Raw genomic sequence first — 20,647 nt, 5'->3', positions numbered from 1 at the left:
TCTCTCTCTCTCTCTCTCTCTCTCTCTCTCTCTCTCTCTCTCCTTGTTTGTTTGTGTGTGTGTGTGTGTGTGTGTGTGTGTGTGAAGATAAAACACATTCGGCTTTATAGCTACGTATCATACGCACACACACACACACACACAGCTTCAGAAAAGCAGGTATGTGCTTGCCACCGTCAGTTTACGGAAACAGGGATAGCATTTTACGGAACAGATCTGCACGTCATTGGAGCGTAGTATGAGGAAACTAATCGATGGGTTTGACTTGTATTTGCAGTTCACGTACAATAAATCGACACGAAATGTAGCTCGTCCATTACAATTGCCGCTGTCTGTTGTTGACTTGGTTTTTATTTTTATTAGCAACTCTTCGAACTGTGGAGTATCCTGTGGCGTCGTTGCAACTGAGAAACATCCCCAGTATGAGTACCATTGTCTAATTAACAGCTATTAGGCACCTACGCGAAATTATAACACGTTTTGCTTTATTACTCAGAAGCTTTGATACTTTCTCTCACAGAAGAAAGATATGAGTTAATAGTCAATACACTCTACGTCATATCTAAACAGCTGTGTAAAATCCCTTTGATGATGTGTGTATGGTATACCTCATGATTCAATGAACTATCATCATTCGCTACTGAAGTTATGTCGTTTTCCTTATGATAATTACAAACTTTACATTGAATGTGTTTTTGGATAATACATACGAGTATAGTATAACCTGCAACAGTTTACCCATGACTGATGGATTGTCAAATACTGATCATTTTGAAGTTTTATTTGCATAATAACCCATATTTTCACCTTTCTTTGGAGCGAGGCACAAAAGGACCAAGTAAATGGTATAATCTTGATATTAATAAGGCACGCTTTGCCCTGGCACCATGCATTTGATGGACAAGAAATAACTCTTCATGCTTGACTAGGCTACATTCTGGCACAGGCACTCTCACAGCCGCCCGAAAGTTACTAAGGAAGTTGTGCCTATGGACATAATTTTTATTATCACAAGTATTGTGGACATGGAGCCAAATTCAAGTCCTAACGATGGCCAGGTTAAAAGTGGTTAAAACTGAGAATATTTAACAACTCACTTTGTGCTTCACCGATCTAAGGCATCAAGGTATTATCATTATTATTATCTGTTAAATAAATATGGATAACAATATTAAGAGACAAAATGAAGATGGCTAGGTGTATCTGGCCGAGCCATAACCCGGTCAAATCAGTAGACAAAGGTAAGAGTAAAAATGAGAGAGAGAGAGAGAGAGAGAGAGAGAGAATCAGATAACATGCTTTGGCAGAAGGAAAGCAGCGCCTCCTATAATGAGGTAAAGTAAATAAAATATGACTAGATTATAATGACAGTCGATCATTCATGAAATACAAGAATCCCTGAGGAGAGAGCAGGGTTGTGGTGCGAAGATAAATTTATCCTGGTACAGAATATATAGTGACGCTGACAACCTGTTTATTAAAATAGAAGAGAAATTCTCCAGGCTTTCTTATGACTTTCATTGCTCTGGTATAAATTCCAAGGAATGGTATCCTTGAAAGTTTATGAACATTTTCCTACCCTAATACTTAACACGCACAGACAAAGGAAAAAAAAAATGCCAGATTATGTAAGTCTGGCATATCTTGCGCAGATCAACAACTGGCAAAACCTTCATCCACGCATCCTGGAACAATAACTTGCTTTTATCATATCTCATAGCGTGTTTGTTGTTTCTTCAGCACTCAGCTCTCCATTACTACAGTATATCCCAATACGTCGCCAGTAACGGCACAATAAATACCCTGGTATTAATGTGATGCTTAGCCTAACTCTGAATTACAACAAAGAAATTGAAAAGGAAAAATTTTGAAAATAAAATATAATACGAAGTAAATCATATTTTTCACACTTATACTGTATGTGGTACAACATTATGAGAACATCGATGAAGGGTGAATTTTAACTGTTTTGCAATAAATTTCTTTAAAAGAAATGAAAATAATCGCCTTTCAAGGAAATCCCCATATTTTAAAAATATGCCAAATTTTCATCAGCCGATGTATATAAATATATATGGTATATATATATATATATATATATATATATATATATATATATATATATATATATATATATATACTGTATATATATATATATATATATATATATATATATATATATATATATATATATATATATATATATATATATATATATATATATATTAGGAATCGCACCAGGAACTATAAGCTCTACCTGGCCGTTAGTGTTGTTGAATAACCCTCGTCTGTCTAACCAAGCAGACATATTAACTGTAGGCAAGCAACAGTCCCTGCAGGGCCGACCCGTGCTGTGAATCGATATTCCCTTTCAGGACTGTAGACAGTGCCTCTCCATAGTGAGGCACGGGAGAGAATGTATGGGTCGGTCACATCACCCCATTATTTGGTTATGTGGTTACCAACCAGCGATATAAATGGTTTCCTGGCTTACAGGAAACCATTAGGCTTGCCACTCAGTGTAGCGCCACCTGAAGCGGAAGGAAGAGCAATAAAATGTCATAGGAATGATGAGAGGTATACGAAGAGAGGATGATAGACACACACACACAAAAAAGATAAATGTGAAAGAAGAGGTAGGTAGCACTACATGAAATGAGTGAATGATGGTGGTCACCACCTTCCAAGTGGCAGCTGGATCTAGTATATGTAGTAATGCTTTGTGAGTCAGTGTCTGTCTCTGAACTGTAGGGAGTCCAGGGTTGCCTCAATGGCCGTTCCATTGGCTATGGCGTGGCACAGCTGGCGGTCCCGATAGTCGCCCCAGCCCCCATTGCCCTTCTTGGCCTTGCCCGAGCTGCGTTTGGCATTCTGCAGGAACAGCGTGGTGGGGAAGAGCCACTTCTTGGCTGAGGAGATGCGGTTTGCAGCAGACACCACCTCTGTCCGCACGTCACAACCATTCTTCTTCACGTGGGTCCCGCTGTTTGGAAACAAATATGCAGCTGTGAGCAAAAGTTCGCCTACATTTCTCTTCCGACTGTAGCAATGGACGATGGTACAAGTGCGGACAAAAGTAACAGGTACACTGCCCAAGCCCTGGCGCACAAGACTGGGTCATTTGTGGTGGATGAGTTAGAGTGACAGAACAGTGCCAGATGGGCGTAAGTTAAGGGAAGGTGCCACCATTTCCCACTCAACCCACTGTAACTAATCAGCAACAAATGATCAGTTCCTGTGCACCCAAACGGTGGCAGTTTCTCTCTCTCTCTCTCTCTCTCTCTCTCTCTCTCTCTCTCTCTCTCTCTCTCTCTCTCTCTCTCTCCGCACATGTACATGAAATTATTTTTATGTCACAGCAATCTGAATCTTACAACAAAGAAGTATGCGAAGGGAGATACTCTGTCGCTGGGATGGAATGAGAAATATGGAAAACAGGAAACCATGATTTAAAGAGCTGTCGACGAACTTTTACACATGGCTGTACTTTCAAAACACTGCGGGATTGACTATGGACTACAGCCTCGTTATTGTCTCTTGGGTAAACACTATACTTTCATGTACCCTATTTCAAGTCCTCCACACATCATTACACTGTGAACTATATAATTGCCATTTTAACCACCTCAGTCTGATGACATACCCTTCGTTTTATGCTTGTTGCCACCAGACTATTTTAGAAAACTTTGGAGAGTGGCTTTCCATAGTAGGGAAGTTTATGGAAATCGTTTCTTACTAACATACACTCTTCTGTTGCTTATCACTATATTAAGGTATAAGATCTGAGTATGCATATACCAGAAGGTATGAAGTCCTCATTGTCATGAATTATGTATTTTATGTAAGAACATTGGTCATACGAATAACATTGTGTATGTGTGTGTACATGAATGATATATTCATGGCAACAAATATTTTTGAAATGAAACTGAGTTATTGGCTCTTTATTGCAAAAAGTTTCCTCGCAGTTAAATATAATCGTCTCAAGCCAACAAGAGTGAAGGAAAGAATATGTCACTGGACTGAAGAGGCCAAGCAGTGGACTTGATTTGTGCGAACAAAACTGAACACAATGAAATGTCAATTTATGAGCAGAATATTATGCGTCCGGCATCCAAGGGACAGAAAATTGATGCGGAAATATTTGAAAGCACCATAAGAATTATAGCTAACAGTTATAACATTGTACGGTCACCAACAAGAAAGAGAGGTGTAAAACGAAAGACTATATACTGTAAATACGTGGTGCCAGGTACAACAAACCTCTCCGACAGCAGTTAGACTACTTTACTGCTGTTTAAAATACCGACTCGTTTCTGCCATTTAGTGTCAGTGCACAATTAAAGTCTGAGGTACTGGCACACATGTTTTCAAGCCTTCCGGAAACCCGTTATCTTGCGTTTGACCTTTCAAAGTCAAAGGTCATGCTGCCAAGTGAAAGCCCATATGAGACTTCCTATAATTTGGTAATAGTAAATATCTATCTTCAACGAGGTTCAAGGTATAGCCCCCTGAATATCCATGACATTGAGTTCGACCTTCCAAGGTCACTTACGGTCAAAGGTCAAGGTACCAATTAAAAACCCATATGGGATTTCCTATATATTGATAAAAGTAAATATCTCTACCTGCAACCAGTATCGAGTTATAGCCTAGCCCCCTGAATATCCGTGACCTTGAGTTTGACCTTTCAAGGTCATTCAAGGTCAAAAGTCTTAGTGCAAAATGAAAGCCCATTTTACGAGTTCCTGTATGTTCCTAATAGTTAATATCTCAATCTTCAACCGTTTTCAAGTTATAGTCCTCTGAAAATCAGTGACCTTGAGTTTGGCCTTTCATGGTCATTCGATTAACTCCAAAATTTAATCACTTTCTTCAGGGACAAGTGCCCACATATCCTGAAAATTTCATGTAATTTCATTCAGCCGTTTTTCCGTAATGTTGCTAACAAACAAAGACACAAATAAACAAACTAGAATGGCATTCAGTAGAGCGCATACCTCCGCAAAGGCCCAACACGCAGTTCCTTTTAATTCAGTCAAGTCTAATCCAGTATGGAAAAAGACTACCCCCTATAAAAGCATATTTATATCCGCTAGATCCTGAATTTTATATGGATCCGCGCCAAACTGTACACATTCGTAGATACCAACATCCTAAATATGCCTGATTTTTTTTCATCAAGATCCATGCAATATTCACTGAAAATTTTACGAAAATGTCGAAAAACGCCCTATCTCGCAATGTTAAAGAAAGTGGAAAAAAATCCTGGATCCGCACCTTTATACGGATCCGCACCAAAATTTAATGGAGTCTATTCTGGGCCAAGGCCTATTCTTCTACCAAGTTTCGTGGAAATCCGTCCTGTAGCTTTTGTGTAATCTTGCTCACAAACCAATCAACCAAGAAATAAACAAACGGACAGGGGTGAAAACATAACCTCCTTGGCGGAGGTAACAAAAAAACACACAAACAAACAAACTCTACCGAAAAACAATACCTCGTCGGGCTCCGTCCGGGTGAGGCAATTATTCACTGCAAAGGCTAATGCATTCAAAATTATGAAACTATCATGGGAGACGAAAGGAACAAGGGTTGAAGGTCTACATTCCCGAAGGAAGACGGGAAAGATTCACTAGGAAAAAAAAAAAAACTAAGGATCAGTGGGAAAGCTTACTAAGACTAGAGCACTCTGAGGGCGATTACCGTCACCTTTAATATTTTTCGCTTAAATTTAACCACCTTTCTTTTCACTCTTCTCAACAATTCTTCGAAATTTGGTGCCACACCATCTGATTATTTTTCCATGATGTTGCAGACAGGCAAATAAAAAAAAAAAATAAAAAAAGCCACCAGTATTGCCTCTTGCAGGGCAGTATATGAAATTGCAAAGTAGTCTAATAAACAGAAAGAAAATGTCATTAATTATATTCCGTGGAAAGTGCGATAACAATCAAACCATTCACTCATAATAGACTGGCAAAGAAAAAATGAATTCCGTCTGGTGTAAAAAGCTTGATGGAAGTGAGAACAGAAATGTGTCACCCTCATAATCATGTGAGGCGTTCTGTTGGTAAGTTCTTGATGCTTCTCTGCGATTATATTAACCTTCGGGGGTTCCTTCTTGTACTGTAGTGAAGGGGGCAAGAAAAGCTATGTCTAACTTCCCCTGTTCAAGTGTGATCTCAACCAAATAAAATAGCCTGAAGGCATAGGCGTGGGAAGCAGGGGGGCAGAGGGGGCAATTCCCCCCCCAGTCTTCAGCCAAGAGCTATATTTGGGCAGAACTCGCCAAAAATTTGGGCAAATATTTTCCTGTATATTAACTTGGCTTGACTGGGTTGTTCTAATGTCGTTTGGTGCGTTTTATTGCATTATGTGACCCCATAAATGATTATGAAGTAAAATACAAACTTTTTAATGGTACATCAGAGACTTTTTTGCGTCTCATGTGAATTCATTCACTAATCGGCACATTTTAGATCTAATTCGGCGACTTTTGGCTACTTTGGCTTTATTTTTAGAGACACTGAGTTGTTTTAGCGATATTGGTTCCCACTGAGTTGGTAGCCCTACATGTGCTTTGAGCAAGCAACATACCCTCTGGGCGGAATGCTATGACATGGTAAGACCCCCATGGTGCCGATATGCCTTACCGATGATGCATATTGCCAGTTTCTTTAAATTATTGTAGCGTATTTTATATATTTCTGCATATGTGGAGCACCACAACGTGTTGAATGACGGTTTACAGCTTGTAGTGTAGGTACTGATTCAAGCATTTGTGCGAAATATGGTGAATTTCTAATTATATGAAACTGACATTGGCAAATTTCCTGTCTATGTATGATACCATTTTCTGATTGGGCATGGTTTTGCTTACTCCAGTAACTGTACTTTATTGTGATTCCTTAGTAATCTTAGGGTTTGTTAATTATATAACGCTGAGGGGAGAGGTGTATCAAATTAGGTGATATAGTATATTGGAGAGTATTACAGAGCATTACAAACATGTGAAAGGACTAAACTTTGGTTCAAAAACCACATATGTAATATCGATTATCAGGTCCTCCTGTGATAGGTCGTTGCCTATAGGCGTTGACTTTTTTTTTAATGAAAATATCATAATTTTTTGGTCAGTTTCCAGTTTGTCCAATTTCGTGTAATTGAGAGTGATTTACATTCATAATTTGTATAGTGTGGAGCTACTGTATTTAGTTTAGTTTAAAGGCTTGTTTCTTTTGTTGACAACCTTCTCAGTTTGTTTATAATGCTCATAGCGGTAATTATTATTTAATTTTTAATGGAACGAATAAGTTGCGTTTTCATAGGCAAACCTCTAAGTTTAATTATTATTTATATTCATATTTTTAATGGAGTTTAATGTCAGTTTCATATAATTAGAAATTCACCATATTTCGCACAAATGCTTGAATCAGTACCTACACTACAAGCTGTAAACCGTCATTCAACACGTTGTGGTGCTCCACATATGCAGAAATATATAAAATACGCTACAATAATTTAAAGAAACTGGCAATATGCATCATCGGTAAGGCATGAAGAAAGCTTTTATAGGCTATTATTTTTCATATTTTCATAATGATAATTATTACTTGTATTTGCATAAGCAACTGCACTTGATCTGTGATGTTAATGTCCTTACTTTCTTCAGAAAAATACATGTACTTATTTAACCTCACCCAAGATAGTTGTGTTCTGCATTCCTGTCAGCACACGTGACTTTCAAAGACTTCTTTTGTTTTTATTTTGCCTATTACCATTTTTTAGGGAGGAAGCTGTAGCACAGCCGATCAAGGTAGAACTCCTGAGGGTGATGGTAAGCTGGTGTTAGGGAAAGCTGGAACTCCCATTTCACCGGCCATCAGCATAGTTCCTGTCCATCCCCCTTTCCTGATTTTTTCTCAGTGTTTCATTAACACGGAGAGTAGGAGACCAGCATGCTCTCCAATACATTCTTCTCTAGCTATTTACACAACACTACACACACTTTACACACCACACCCTCTTTCTAGGCTTAGGGATGTGGCGACCCCACCGCCCACCACACTTATAATGCAATAAGCCCCGTAATCCCAACGATACCTCCCTGGGGGTGGCAGGGAACTCTGCCTTTGGGCAGAGTTTGGGGTAAAATCCTCTTTGGGCAAGGGTGCTAGAAATCCCCCTCCTGTAAAATTTCTTGCTACATTGACAAAAACAACGCATCTTTATGCAGGCAAGTACTTAATGTCCGAAAAAAATGCAATTGTATACGATTTTATTGACACCAGTGGCTATTCACGATTAGAAAACATTAGGTTTTTCATCAGGAACATATCCAGTCACACGGGAGAAATATTGTTAGTAGCATGAAACTGACTATGGGTACCATGCAAGGTGAAAAATAGAACCGAAGTACTTATGTCCCGATATGGATTCGGGCAAGTGAAGCAATTTCGGGCAACATTCCCCTTGCCCTCCTAAAAGAACTGAGCCTGCTATGCTTATGCCTGATGGTAGTAAGAATGACTAAAAAGGTTAAAATGATACGTGATATTTGGTTGAAGAGATAACCTAATCAGCCAAACATTGCTGATTCTGGCAAGTTAGTGCCATGAGAGTTCGTTGACCCTATAATGAACTAAAATGGTCAGTGACCCCATTAGACTGTAACCAGGGATGCACCCGAAGTACCTACTACAGTGAGGGAGTAGACTTTCTCTCTCTCTCTCTCTCTCTCTCTCTCTCTCTCTCTCTCTCTCTCTCTCCTCTCTCTCTCTCTCTCTCTCTCTCTCTCTCTCTCTCTCTCTCTCTCTCTCTCTCTCTCTCTCTCTCTCTCTCTCTCTCTCTCTCTCTCTCTCTCTCTCTCTCTCTCTCTCTCTCTCTCTCTCTCTCTCTCACCAGCTGCCAACATGAAGCACCCTAGACAGCCTGGCAGAGAACATGGGCAGCCTGGGTTTGTGACAGGTCTGTACGATGTTAGTCATGGTCCAGTCCCAGTTGTAGTCGTCGAACTGGCAGAAACTAGCACTGCACTTCTTCATCACTCTCCAGGCCGCTGCGTCCAGGGCAAAGCCGAGGTTGTATTTTGTCACCCACCAGTCACCTCGCTCCACCTGGGAAAAGATCATCATCATCATCATCATCATCATCATCATCATCATCTTCATCACCATCATAATTAGTCCCTCACTAGTCACATCTCCCCATCTTTGAACATTAGCAGCATATCACCGTACCGTAAATTGTTCATCATCATCAGTCGCTCACTTGTTCCTTCATTCCACTTATGAAAGTCAGCAAGGTTAGTCCCCTTTTAGAACGCAAGGCCTATTTTCATCATTATTAGAATTACCATTAAACCGAACCCTGCACCGCGAAGCTACGTGTTGTTGATAGAAGCTTCCTTCTGTCACTGTACCGGTTCACTTCCGATGAATCATTTACTGTTGTTTGTTTATTAACCCCATGAAGCAGTGACTTTAGGGAATTAAGTTTGACCATGTCTTGGTTATTGGTAGCTTCTGTGAACTGACCACCACACAGGAACTGGACACATTACTGGCTGACGTGCCCCTTCGATCAAATTTTACCACAGCCGCTAAGAGAACGAAGGGTCTTTTGTCCTCTTCATCCCCGCAACTATTCAAGTGACACAATAGCTAAATATGGAAGATCATGTTCCAAGGCATCATCATCATCATCATCATCAGCAGCAGCAGCAGCAGCAGCATCTTACCTTCTCTTCTCAATCCTTGGAGAGGATACGTGTATGACGGGAGAAGCTACCTTCTTGTTGTTGAGAAAGCAAGCTTGCTCCTACAGCTTTAGTTTCTATGCTTAGTTGTATCTGTTGTTGTTTTTGGCATAATTTTTTGGTGTCTCCTTGACGAAATATATGAACTTCAATGTCAGATGACTATTTAATTTGTGTTACGTTTCGTTTCGTTTCGTTTCGTTTTTAAAGGCTCCAACATGCTTGCATGTGTCGGCCTTGGTCACCTAATGGCGGCTCTCCACGCTGCACGATCCATTGCAGCCTCCCTGTTCACTCCCTTAACCCTAAGGTCACACTTAATGACCTCGTCCCATGTCTTTCTCGGTCTACCCCTCATAACCCCACCCCCAATATTAACACTTCTCACCTTCCTCACCCAATTATCATCCCCCATCCTCTCCACATGTCCAAACCACCTCAATCTACCTCTCCTCATCACAACACCAATACACTCCAGTCCCATCCTACCTCTCAACTCTTCCATTGTAAACGTTGTTATCAATACAGTATATGAATATATTTTAGCTATCCTTGTTCTGTCTTTATTCCTGTTGTACAACGGCAGTGACCTCTGTTGTTACGCTGCCACGATCCTTTTAGTGTAATCAATCCACTTAGCCATTAATACCTGGGGTGGAAAGGATTCATCTACATTGCTGTCATACGAGTATCATTATCATCATCATCATCATCATCGTAATCATCATCATCATCATCATCATCATCACCATCTTACCCGTTAATACATAGGGTAAGAAGGGACCAGAATCAGAAAAGGGGAAGGACAAAAGTAGGACAGGCATTTAGGCTGAGAACAATTGGAATGGTCAGAATAAGGTACAGATTAGGTACCAGTTTAGGGGAAGGTGTGGGGACGTACCCACCCCTCATTATCGGCAGATCAGTGATTACTTGTAGTACTACAACATTTTTTCATACCAATATGCATGCAGTAAACATTTTACATGAATGTTATCACAGAATAATTTCAATGAACAATGGGATTTAATAATAAATTTTGATGAATTTGATAATGACTCATCATGAATTTAAACTTATAATTTGCGTTGGAATCACAACCCCCCTGTAGATCGTCGTCTTAGGCAGATTGTTCTTAACCTCTTTGCTACAAGCTAAACGTAATCGTGTAGAAAGACAAAGATTATTCAATAAGGACGTCGTCGTACTGAACATGTTAGGTTACCACGCTCATTTTGGAAGCCAAGGCTCGAATTCCCTTACAATCTTACCATTAACCCCTGCTGTGACCAATTTTTTTGTTATGCAGAAAACAAGAGATTTTCCTTGTCCCTTCTGCAAAATAATAATTCATTGCGACAGGAAAGAAGGCTTATATTAATACCAGTTGACTATAGGTCTTCATTTTACCGTCGGGTGAGCAAAAAACGGGGTAAAAACTGTGCCCAATAGTCTAACAGAGAAAAGACAGGAATATGATCATCTGATTGTTGATGCATCGCATTTTAGTCTTCAGAGTTGCTCCTGCATACCAACCTGTACCGCCGTGCTCTATGCCACCACAGTGTACACACAGTGAACCTCTCCCCCACCCCAGATCTCGCCTCACGAGCAACTCACGTAGTTCCTATACACATTGGCATTCATCTTGTTGTAGTTTCCTAGAGCCAAAACTTGACAGTCGCTGCACAGTGCTGGACGGAGGCGCTGCATCAGGCTGAGCAGGTGTAGCAGATCCGGAGCGAGGTAATGGTCCTCCTCCAGGAACACGACGTGGCCGCTGTAGTTACCCTCAGTCACACACAGGCCCTCGAACACTCTGAAAGTTACGTTAGGTTAGTTTAGTTAGGGTAAAATTATGTTGTTCAAGTTACGTTGGATTAGGCATAGTGATCCTCCTCCAAGAGCTCGACGTGACCGCTATCGTTACCCTCAGCCACACGCAGGCCATCGAGCACTCTGTAAGTTAAGTTGGGTTACGCTGAGTAAAGTTAGGTTTAACTTACAGTAGGTTGGGTTAGATTTAGTTAGGATAGGCAATGGTTCAACCAGGATTATATGTGCCTACTGTAGGTCCTCTCAGTCACACGCAGGCCTTCGAACACTCTGTAAGTTACGCTTGTTTGGGTTGCCTTGAGTTGGTTTGGTTTAAGTTACGTACGGCTAAGTTAGACTGCGTTAGGTTGACCTCCTCAAAGAACACGCAGCCGCCGCTTTTGTTACCTGCAATCACACTCAAGCCCTCCAGCACTGTGGTAGGCACATTAAATTAGCTGTTTAATGTTTAAGAAAAATAAGGTTAGGTGGTGATAATGATGCTTTTTAATAAGAAGGACAGAAGGGAAACAGCAGACCCTTAGTCTCTCTAAAGGGAAAGTAAGGTTGAGATATCTGAGCTGTAATGATGCTTGTTGACCAGAAAGGAGAGAGAGAGAGAGAGATGCCAGTTTTAGGTCCCCTCACTCACGTGCTCTCCTTCCAACACTGACATGGAAGTTACTGAAGTAAAATCAAAAGCTTAAATCAAGTACATGTGAGTGAGTGCTGGAGACTGGCGTGAGGTGGTGATCCTCCAGGAATGCCATATGCCCGTTGTTGTTACCCTCAGTCACGCATTTACTGTTTATTCTCTGTTGTGTTTTGTATATGGTTTCTTGTACTTTTTAATGCACAATAGGACGAAGCATAGACTGTAAGCCTGCAAAAAAATGTACTGTCCAGGGAAAAAACAACAAAAAAGTAACAAAGGGGAACCAAAAAACAGGATTCGTTCATTTCAAGATGCTTGGGCACAATACGGTTAAATGACTGGAGATCATAGGCAGTGGGAAACCAGGTTGAGGAAGACAGTCCCAGAACTGACCAGCTGCATGTATGAATACCTGATATTACCAAAGTGTGTTGCCAGACGAGAAGCATACACCCGCCGTAATGGAGGAGAGATGCAAGCAGACTGTTCGAGACAACAGTGACCGATGAATGTGCGATAGCAGAGGGCGAATAACGCACACTGAAGGTTGAGGTTGAAATGATACAGTAAGAGGGTGGGAGTTGATGATACGTAAAGCCTTTAACTCCACTTGGTTTACAAAAGCTATATGTGGTGACACCTTCGACACATGAGAGCTGTACTCTACACAAAGGTAAACAAGTTCACTATACAAAGTCGGTAACTAAACAGCTAAACAAGCATAGGGTCGATCCAGCACACCAAATCTCAGGAAAACTGATTGTGCAAGGAAAATAAAATGATCTTTAAATGATAGGTCCTGAACCCCCCCCCCACAAGAACTGAGAGATGATAGAGCGTGTTGTGTTTTAAAAACTGTAGGATATACTTGTACTGAGTTTTGGTGAGCTGTGGAATAGAGGAAACGTTTCTGGTGCACTGAAATTAAGAATGTTTATTTTTAACCTAGTTAGAAACAAAGGACAAGTCATAAACAAAGTTTTTCATAGCCTGAGAAGTGAGTGGAAAATTAAGGGGTAGAGTCATCAGCGTTTGAGTGGATAGAACTAGATTGTACCGTTTAGGTCCTTAATGAAGAGGAGGAAAAGGGAAGATGAAAGGACAGAATTTGTGAACATCACAACTTCTGGCTGGATAAGAAAAACAGATACTGTCTGCAGCAGCAGCTTCTGTACAAAATAACAAGAAAAGTAACTTGAGATAAAGACAGGCAGAGGGATATAAACCATTTTGAATTAAAGATCTGTGCAAGATTCGGTCGAAATCTGTAGATATGTCAGGTGCAATACCTTCACTCCTGCAGCTGCTGTATAGTCCAGTCAGACTTACTGAATATTAACTTTTTTACTGTGTGATATTTGTGTTTATTATTTTTTTACGTTAACAAAAAATTTTAAAGTGAAAAATTCTGGCTGTCAAAGACCTCATAAACTTTCTCAAATAACGGTTTCTTAGTTGTAGGTATACCTAGAATTTCTCCTTATGCTGGCAGCAAAGTAGTCTCTTCAGCCGAAAGAAACCTAGCAATAATCAACTAAAAGTCTAATAGATAGATCGAGAGATAGATAGATAGATGAATGATAGATAGATAGATAGACAGCTAGAGATATAGATATAGAAACCGTATGTATATGTAAAGATATATATATGTAAAGATATATATATATATATATATATATATATATATATGTAAAGATATATATATATAAATAGATGTGTGTGTGTGTGTGTGTGTGTGTAAATAGATAGATAGATAGATAGATAAACATATTTTAGAGAGGGGGGGGCTGTGTCCCTAGTTAATTGGTATGTAAACATAAGTTCATTACGACTCCTTCTTGACACTTTTTTTTGGCATGTTGCGTCTCATATACTTTTTGTTTAGTCCTTTAGTCTGGTTACCTCTTGTGCTCCCTAACCTGTGAATCTTCCACCACCAGTGATGCTTGATCTGCGTGAAGGCTGCCTCGCGGTAATGGCCGTAGCTGTCTGGCCAGTCCTTGTTGAGGCACGTTAGCTTATCACGCCTGCAAAACCAAAGTGAAGTAAATTAATATGATGTAATGTTAACAGCATTATAAATATGATTTTAATTTGTAAAAAACAAGTACACTGTGAAGGTTATCGCATTTGTACTTTAAATGGGAGTAAGCTTAGTTTATGGAGGAATCATTTAGACAGTAAATTTTATCATGTTGTTCCATGTAGCTATCAGCCAGGTCTTTATTACCTCATCTAGATGTAGTGGTCTAGAGCTAGACTAAATAGTACAGAATATATAAGTGAGGGTGACCAGTTGCTCGTTCCTGAACGGTAGTATGTGAGTAATAAACTCTAACCATCCGTAGCATGTAATCAGTTATGGGTCACATTGGACTGGAGTGCCTTAGCACACTAGATCACCAGGTCTCGATTTGGTTATATAGTTACCACCCATAATATTTTCCTGGGCTGGAAGAAACCATTTGGTTTGTCAGTTAGTACACAATTATCTGAAGCAACCACAAATGCCTTGTTTGTAAGGTACAAAATGAACAAACAAAAACCAATAATTGTTCTAGAGAAAAAGACATTTATTGTGCGTCCACTGTGAGCTTATCGTAATGTTGGTATTATCGTCTGCCTGAGAAGTTCCTATTGTGCGTCTTCCTTTGTCATTTATTTTTCATATTGGCACGAATAATTCTCCTAGCAAATAACAGCGAATGAACACCAAACTATGCCACAGTACTGGTGTCACAGTAGCTGATTGAAATACTACTTGTCAGTGAGCAGTGAAAAGTGGCAGTATAATACAGGAGTGCGTATTAACACAGGTAAAATATTGCGCCAGAAATCTAAGTCCTATTAGAAGCTTCGTGACACCTGTTCCTTGGCAATCTGTTCTACAGTTTGCATCATAACATTGGTTTGTGTTCTGTTTATATTGTTCTTACATGGTCACCGTTTGCATGAGTAACATGCAAGACGATAGTAATATGCAGAATAAATCACTAAGGTAGAGTTGTTCCGAACCCACGAGAGCAACGAAGAAAACGGTCGCAAGTTCGATGTGGTGAACCTTTGTGAACTGTCAATACACGAACACACTTGCCTCCTAAAACGTGATCGACAGGTGGAGGCAAGACAGGGGGTTCACTCCAAGGTTCAGATTCTTTGTACAGCGATAGGAACCCTGTGTCTTGTTTCATCCTCTCGATCACATGTCTTGAACGATTTTGACCTTACCCTCACGTGATTACCGCCTCATTACTGGTCTCACACCTCTCCGCCACACACACACACACACACACACACACACACACACACACACACACACACACACATACATCTGAATTAGTGCAAGGAGGGCGCTCTAAATGGGAGGACGTATAGCCTGAGTCTATAATCCGGATCTCATTTTGCCCGGAGACTGTGTGAAAAAAAATCTGTATTCCCACGTCATTTGTTTATAAGTGGTCTACAAACTCTCCATAGGTACTAAATGATATCAGGGCCTGTTTACAGATATCGAATCTGTTGTCAGTTCCCTGCAGTAAATGTGATCTGTTTTTGCCGTCAGAACAAGAAGAATGCAGAATCTTCACATGTCTCTCTGATTATTTCTGCAAAAACATCTTACGAGATAAACAGTGTCGTAAATTATTTGATTGGCAGGGCGGAGTTGGAGAGGAGGGTATAGAACTGTCCCATATCTCGTGTTCTTGCAAAAACAAATCCAAGATACAGCAAACACTTCATGCATCAAGGCCCTAGAGTGGCGTGTCTGGCTGACTGAAGTGTGTATTGTGAGGCGATTTCAGTACCGGCAGACCTCCGCTCGCGCACGTAACAGCTAAGTACAGTCCCGTCAGTAACTGTTAGTGTCTTTCCCAGCTGTTAACATTCCAGGTAAATTCTCTGGGATATCGCATGGCAAGGTGAAGGGATGGTGCTGAATGATATCAAGTGGAGGTTATCAAAAAGGAATACAATTATATAGTCACCAATAGCTCTCACGACCAGAGTAATTCTGGCATTCTATTCCAGCTACCTTGGGATTAGTTTATTTCGCTGAATATCAGAGGAACCTGGTAGCGTGAAAAGAAAAAAAAAATCATCGTATTCAGTGTTTAGCCTCTGTAATACGATAAGCTGTTGTTTTTGTTATTATCATTACTATTATTGTTTATTATTATTATTATTATTATTATTATTATTATTATTATTATTATTATTATTAGTTTTATTATTATTATTATTATTATTATTATTATTATTCCTACTTCCTATAGACACTTTTCGTGAATTTCCGAGCGACTTAACGAACTATTAGGTCTAGATATAACCTTCATCAACCCCTTTACTCCAAGAAATCTTTCATAAATTGAATAACATCATCTGGTACCAGCCTGTTTAAGATTTGTGAAAAAGCATGCCAACAGACTGAAGGGGCGAATATCCATCCCACCTACAGGTTCTTCCAAAACTGAGGAAAATCGTCGATGGATGTAGGTGGATTAGAGAGAGACAGACAGACAGACAGACAGACAGAGACCATCGTCGTCCGCCCTACCTGTTAACATTCCAGGTACAGTCTCTTGGGTCACGGCCGGGAAAGACGAAGGGATGGAGCTGGATGGAGAAGGGGAAGAAGATCTGCATCACCCTGAACTCCGTGATGTTCCTGACGAAGGCGTTCATGGCCGGGTCCCAGAAGTCGTGGCTGAAGACGACCAGGGCCTCCTCTATGCCCCTCACGCTCTTCATGCTGTCCACCAGGTAGCGTAGGTTGACCAGACGCTTGTGCACCTGAGGCATAGAAGGAAGAGGAGGAGGTGGAGGAGGAGGAGGAGGAGAAGAAGAAGAAGAAGAAGAAGAAGAAGAAGAAGAAGAAGAAGAAGAAGAAGAAGAAGAAGAAGAACAACAACAACAACAACAACAACAACAACAACAACAGGAAAAGGAGGAAGATGGGGACGAAGAATAAGAATAAGGAGGAGGTAGAGGGGCAGAAAAACAAGGCTTATATTCATGGCTATTGACTGCAGGAAGGTCTGTTTACTGCTGGGTGTACAGGGACGAGAGGGGGATCGAACACACACACACACACACACACACACACACACACACCCATAGCAGATATAACCCTTTCACACCCACAAGTCATGGATAAAGATAACAATGCCTGTTTTTACTCCAACTTGGTTCGTATTTTCTTCCGTATGCAGCTTATTTCGTATATTTCATTAGTAGGAAAAAGAAGACAATACTGTGACTATACATACTTTCCACAGCTCTCCTTTGTGACTAGCATCATATTCTAGTGTTAATCTAGAATTACAGATTCTGTAGTACTGTAGACCAAGTTAAAGTAAAAGCAGTATAGAGCCTCCGATATGCCCATCATGCTGTCCTCCAAATACCATAGATTGTCCAGGTGCTTAATCACAAGGGAAAGGTACAACGGCCCTAGGAAGTAGAGTAAAGGATTTAATGGAGAATACGGGATATATAGAGAGAGAAAGCTTCGAGAGGAATGCAAGACGGTATGTCAGTATGTGCAATAACCTTCTGGCATGCAGCATCCACCATACGGGACACTGGATGTCATTTTCGAAAGGAAGTACAAGGGAAACGCAAAATTTTTAACCTATAGTCTTCGTGACTGTGGCGGTTGGCGATGGACGGTATGCTAGTATTACTATCCCTACACAGTCCCATATGTTGAAGGTTCGTGCAGTAGTGGATTAAAGTACTATACTCTTTTTATTCTAATTTGGCCTAAAATTGCCAACTCTTTGCCTTCAGTGCTTAATTGTAACATTAGATTAACACTAGAGTTTATTGTTACTCGTGAAGAAACGCTATGTTGAGGGTTTGGAGCCGTAACATTGTCTTTTTCTGACATTGGACTAGGTGAAATGAGCTGCAAAAGGACGAAAATTTGGGTCCAGTTATGGTGAAAAGAGTATAATAAGAAATTCTAATATGACAAGAGAATCAAACATCATGTGTGAGACCAACTGTAATGAGACTGTTTTAGGATTTATGTGGGTGTATAGATTACAGAGGATTAAAAAGAAAATATTTGTGAAAGATGGGGAATAAGGAAGTCTAGAGGTAAGACGGTGCAAGAGGGTGTGCTTAGATGGTATGGTCACACAGAGAAAATGAATACGAACAAAGTGATGAGTGCAGTATATGTCTGAGGGTAGAAGGTGGTGTCGAAAGAAAAAAAAAAATAAGCGAATGGACATGGTAAGTGAATGGATGAAATATTCTAGGAATGGAAACTGAGGAAGCAAATGAAATGACTAAGAATAAAAATGGAAAGATGATGTATGTACGGAGATGTACATGAAATAGTTACCACCTCTTGTAAACTGGGAATCTGTGTAAACGCTTTTATCCCATACACATTAATTATGATGCCTAGATATGTGTGATTTGTTCGGTTAGTGAGACGGAGCGGAGAGGTTTGAAGGCTTGAATGACGAGTGGATGTATATGTGGCCGACTTTACGGAGCACTGTTTTGATGGTGATTGTACTCCTGTACATTTTCCGTTCCTGCCTCTGGCTCTTACCTCCCCCCTCCCCTTCCCTAATGTTAGAATTGGGACGATAATGATGATGATGATGACGATGATGATGATGATGATGATGATGATGATGATGATTAACTACATTACCTGAAATCAATCACAGCACATAGTCGTCATTAACCCTAAAACCATTGGACATCATTATATATATTTTGTTTTTGCCGCTGCCAGACGCTAATATTGAGGTTAAGAGCACCTAGTACTGAAGGGAGATAATGAAACTTTATTTAATCCATTCGGTTCGGAAGTCTCTCATGAGCTCAAAAAAAAAAAAAAAAAAAAAAAAATGTTTTCGGGGGGGTAGCAAGAATAAACTCATGAGATATCACCGGATTCAAGGGCATAACCCTATGAGTCCCGGATTTTTTTTTTTTATTGTTATTACAATTTTGCGGATTTTATTAATCTTACGAAAGATTTTTATAAAATAAGGAGTTGGATATTGCATTAGTAAACCTTTCATTACGAGATATTCTCTTCTTCGTTAAATAAAACTATTTGGTAGCAACAAATATAGGCTCAATAAAAGATTTCACTCGTTTAGGAGCGCCTAACCTGAACTAAGAAGATGGTGGTATTCTTCAACACGGGTCCGTAGCGCTCCAGGTTGTACACGGTTTGGCGTTCGTTCTCCTTCGCCACCTGCTTCTTGATCCCGGCGATTTCCTCCTTGGTCAGCGACACCTCCTTCGAGTCCACCTCGTGTGACACTCCGCGCTGAGACTGTGCCCTCCTGCCACCGCCTTTGGACTTTGGCTTGGCCCCTGCGGGAAATTTTACTTTCGCGATAGACAGCGCCTCTCTCTGCAATGGTTTTGTCTCTACCTCAGCAGATGCAACATTCTTGTTTTTCGGTGTATTTTCTTTTTGAGCGTTGCCCTTCATGTTCTGGTTCTTCTTGTCAGATAACACATCCGACTCCTTACCTTTATCGGACACTAATTGACTTGACTTCCCTGTGTCATTTTCCTGGATCTTATCGGTGTTGGTACTCTTCACTACTTTACCATCTTTTGAGAGGATGAGCTTAGAAAATAGGTTTCTTTTGACACTGCTCCTCGTCAAATTTCTTTGCGTGGCTTCTTTGCCATATAAATTATTTTTGCTAGTTGTTTTTCCGACAGAACTATTTAATACTGAAGAATTTTTCTTTACTGTTATTTTATGTACAATTTTTCTGCTTACGTCGTTATTGGTTAATTTAATACTTTTGTTTACCTGAACTTCATTTAGTTTTGAGTCAAAAATATCTGACCCGTTAGATCTAGTGAGTACTTTGCCACCACTTATCACTGCATTGTTTTTTGCTTCTAGATCTTGTGCATGCATAGTTGCATTTAGAGACAACTTTTTATGTAACTGTGAAATACTTCCATTCGTGTACGCTAATGGTGCTTGAACCTTTAGTAAGTTAGGTAAGGGCCCGTCTTTGGGGAACACCCTGATGTGTCCGAGCGTCTCGTTGGACCACCATGGTGCGTACGTCCCGGTGCCGCCCGCGGCATCCAGCAGCCGCAGCTCCAGTTGTATCTTGACCATCATACACAACAGCACCAGCCCCACCAGCACCCGCCGTACCCCACGCCGCCACCGCATCATCAACACTCGCACGCGCATCGACCATCCACCCACTGCAAAGAACAAGACAGATTAATACCTATCGACTGCATAACGATCATTCATGCAAAGTCACGTTTTGCTAAGCCCCAGTTGCCCCAAGAATACGACCAGAAATAGGCTATGTTATATCTAGGTCTCCAGGTACACCTGCCTGAAAATCGAAATTGAACTTTTAAGTTCCGAACTGGACGTGTATCCACCGCAACAAATA

The 20,647-nt window shown here is 40.4% G+C and overlaps 1 protein-coding gene across 1 annotated transcript; it reads right to left on the bottom strand.

The window, feature by feature from the left end:
• Positions 1 to 2,727: 2,727 nt before the first annotated feature.
• Positions 2,728 to 20,412, bottom strand: LOC145415394 (uncharacterized). Its single transcript, XM_080284678.1, has 6 exons — positions 19,372 to 20,412; positions 16,786 to 17,021; positions 14,150 to 14,257; positions 11,381 to 11,579; positions 8,905 to 9,119; positions 2,728 to 2,983 (listed from the first exon to the last, which is right to left on the bottom strand). Exons 1-6 carry the CDS (start codon positions 20,410 to 20,412, stop codon positions 2,728 to 2,730), a joined length of 2,055 nt encoding a protein of 684 aa, XP_080140804.1.
• Positions 20,413 to 20,647: the final 235 nt, after the last annotated feature.

This window comes from Coenobita brevimanus, chromosome 102, assembly GCF_032717465.1.
Source record: "Coenobita brevimanus isolate Jiangsu-jjx chromosome 102, ASM3271746v2, whole genome shotgun sequence".
NCBI lineage: Eukaryota > Metazoa > Arthropoda > Malacostraca > Decapoda > Coenobitidae > Coenobita > Coenobita brevimanus.
This window is presented reverse-complemented; position numbering and strand designations above follow the sequence as displayed.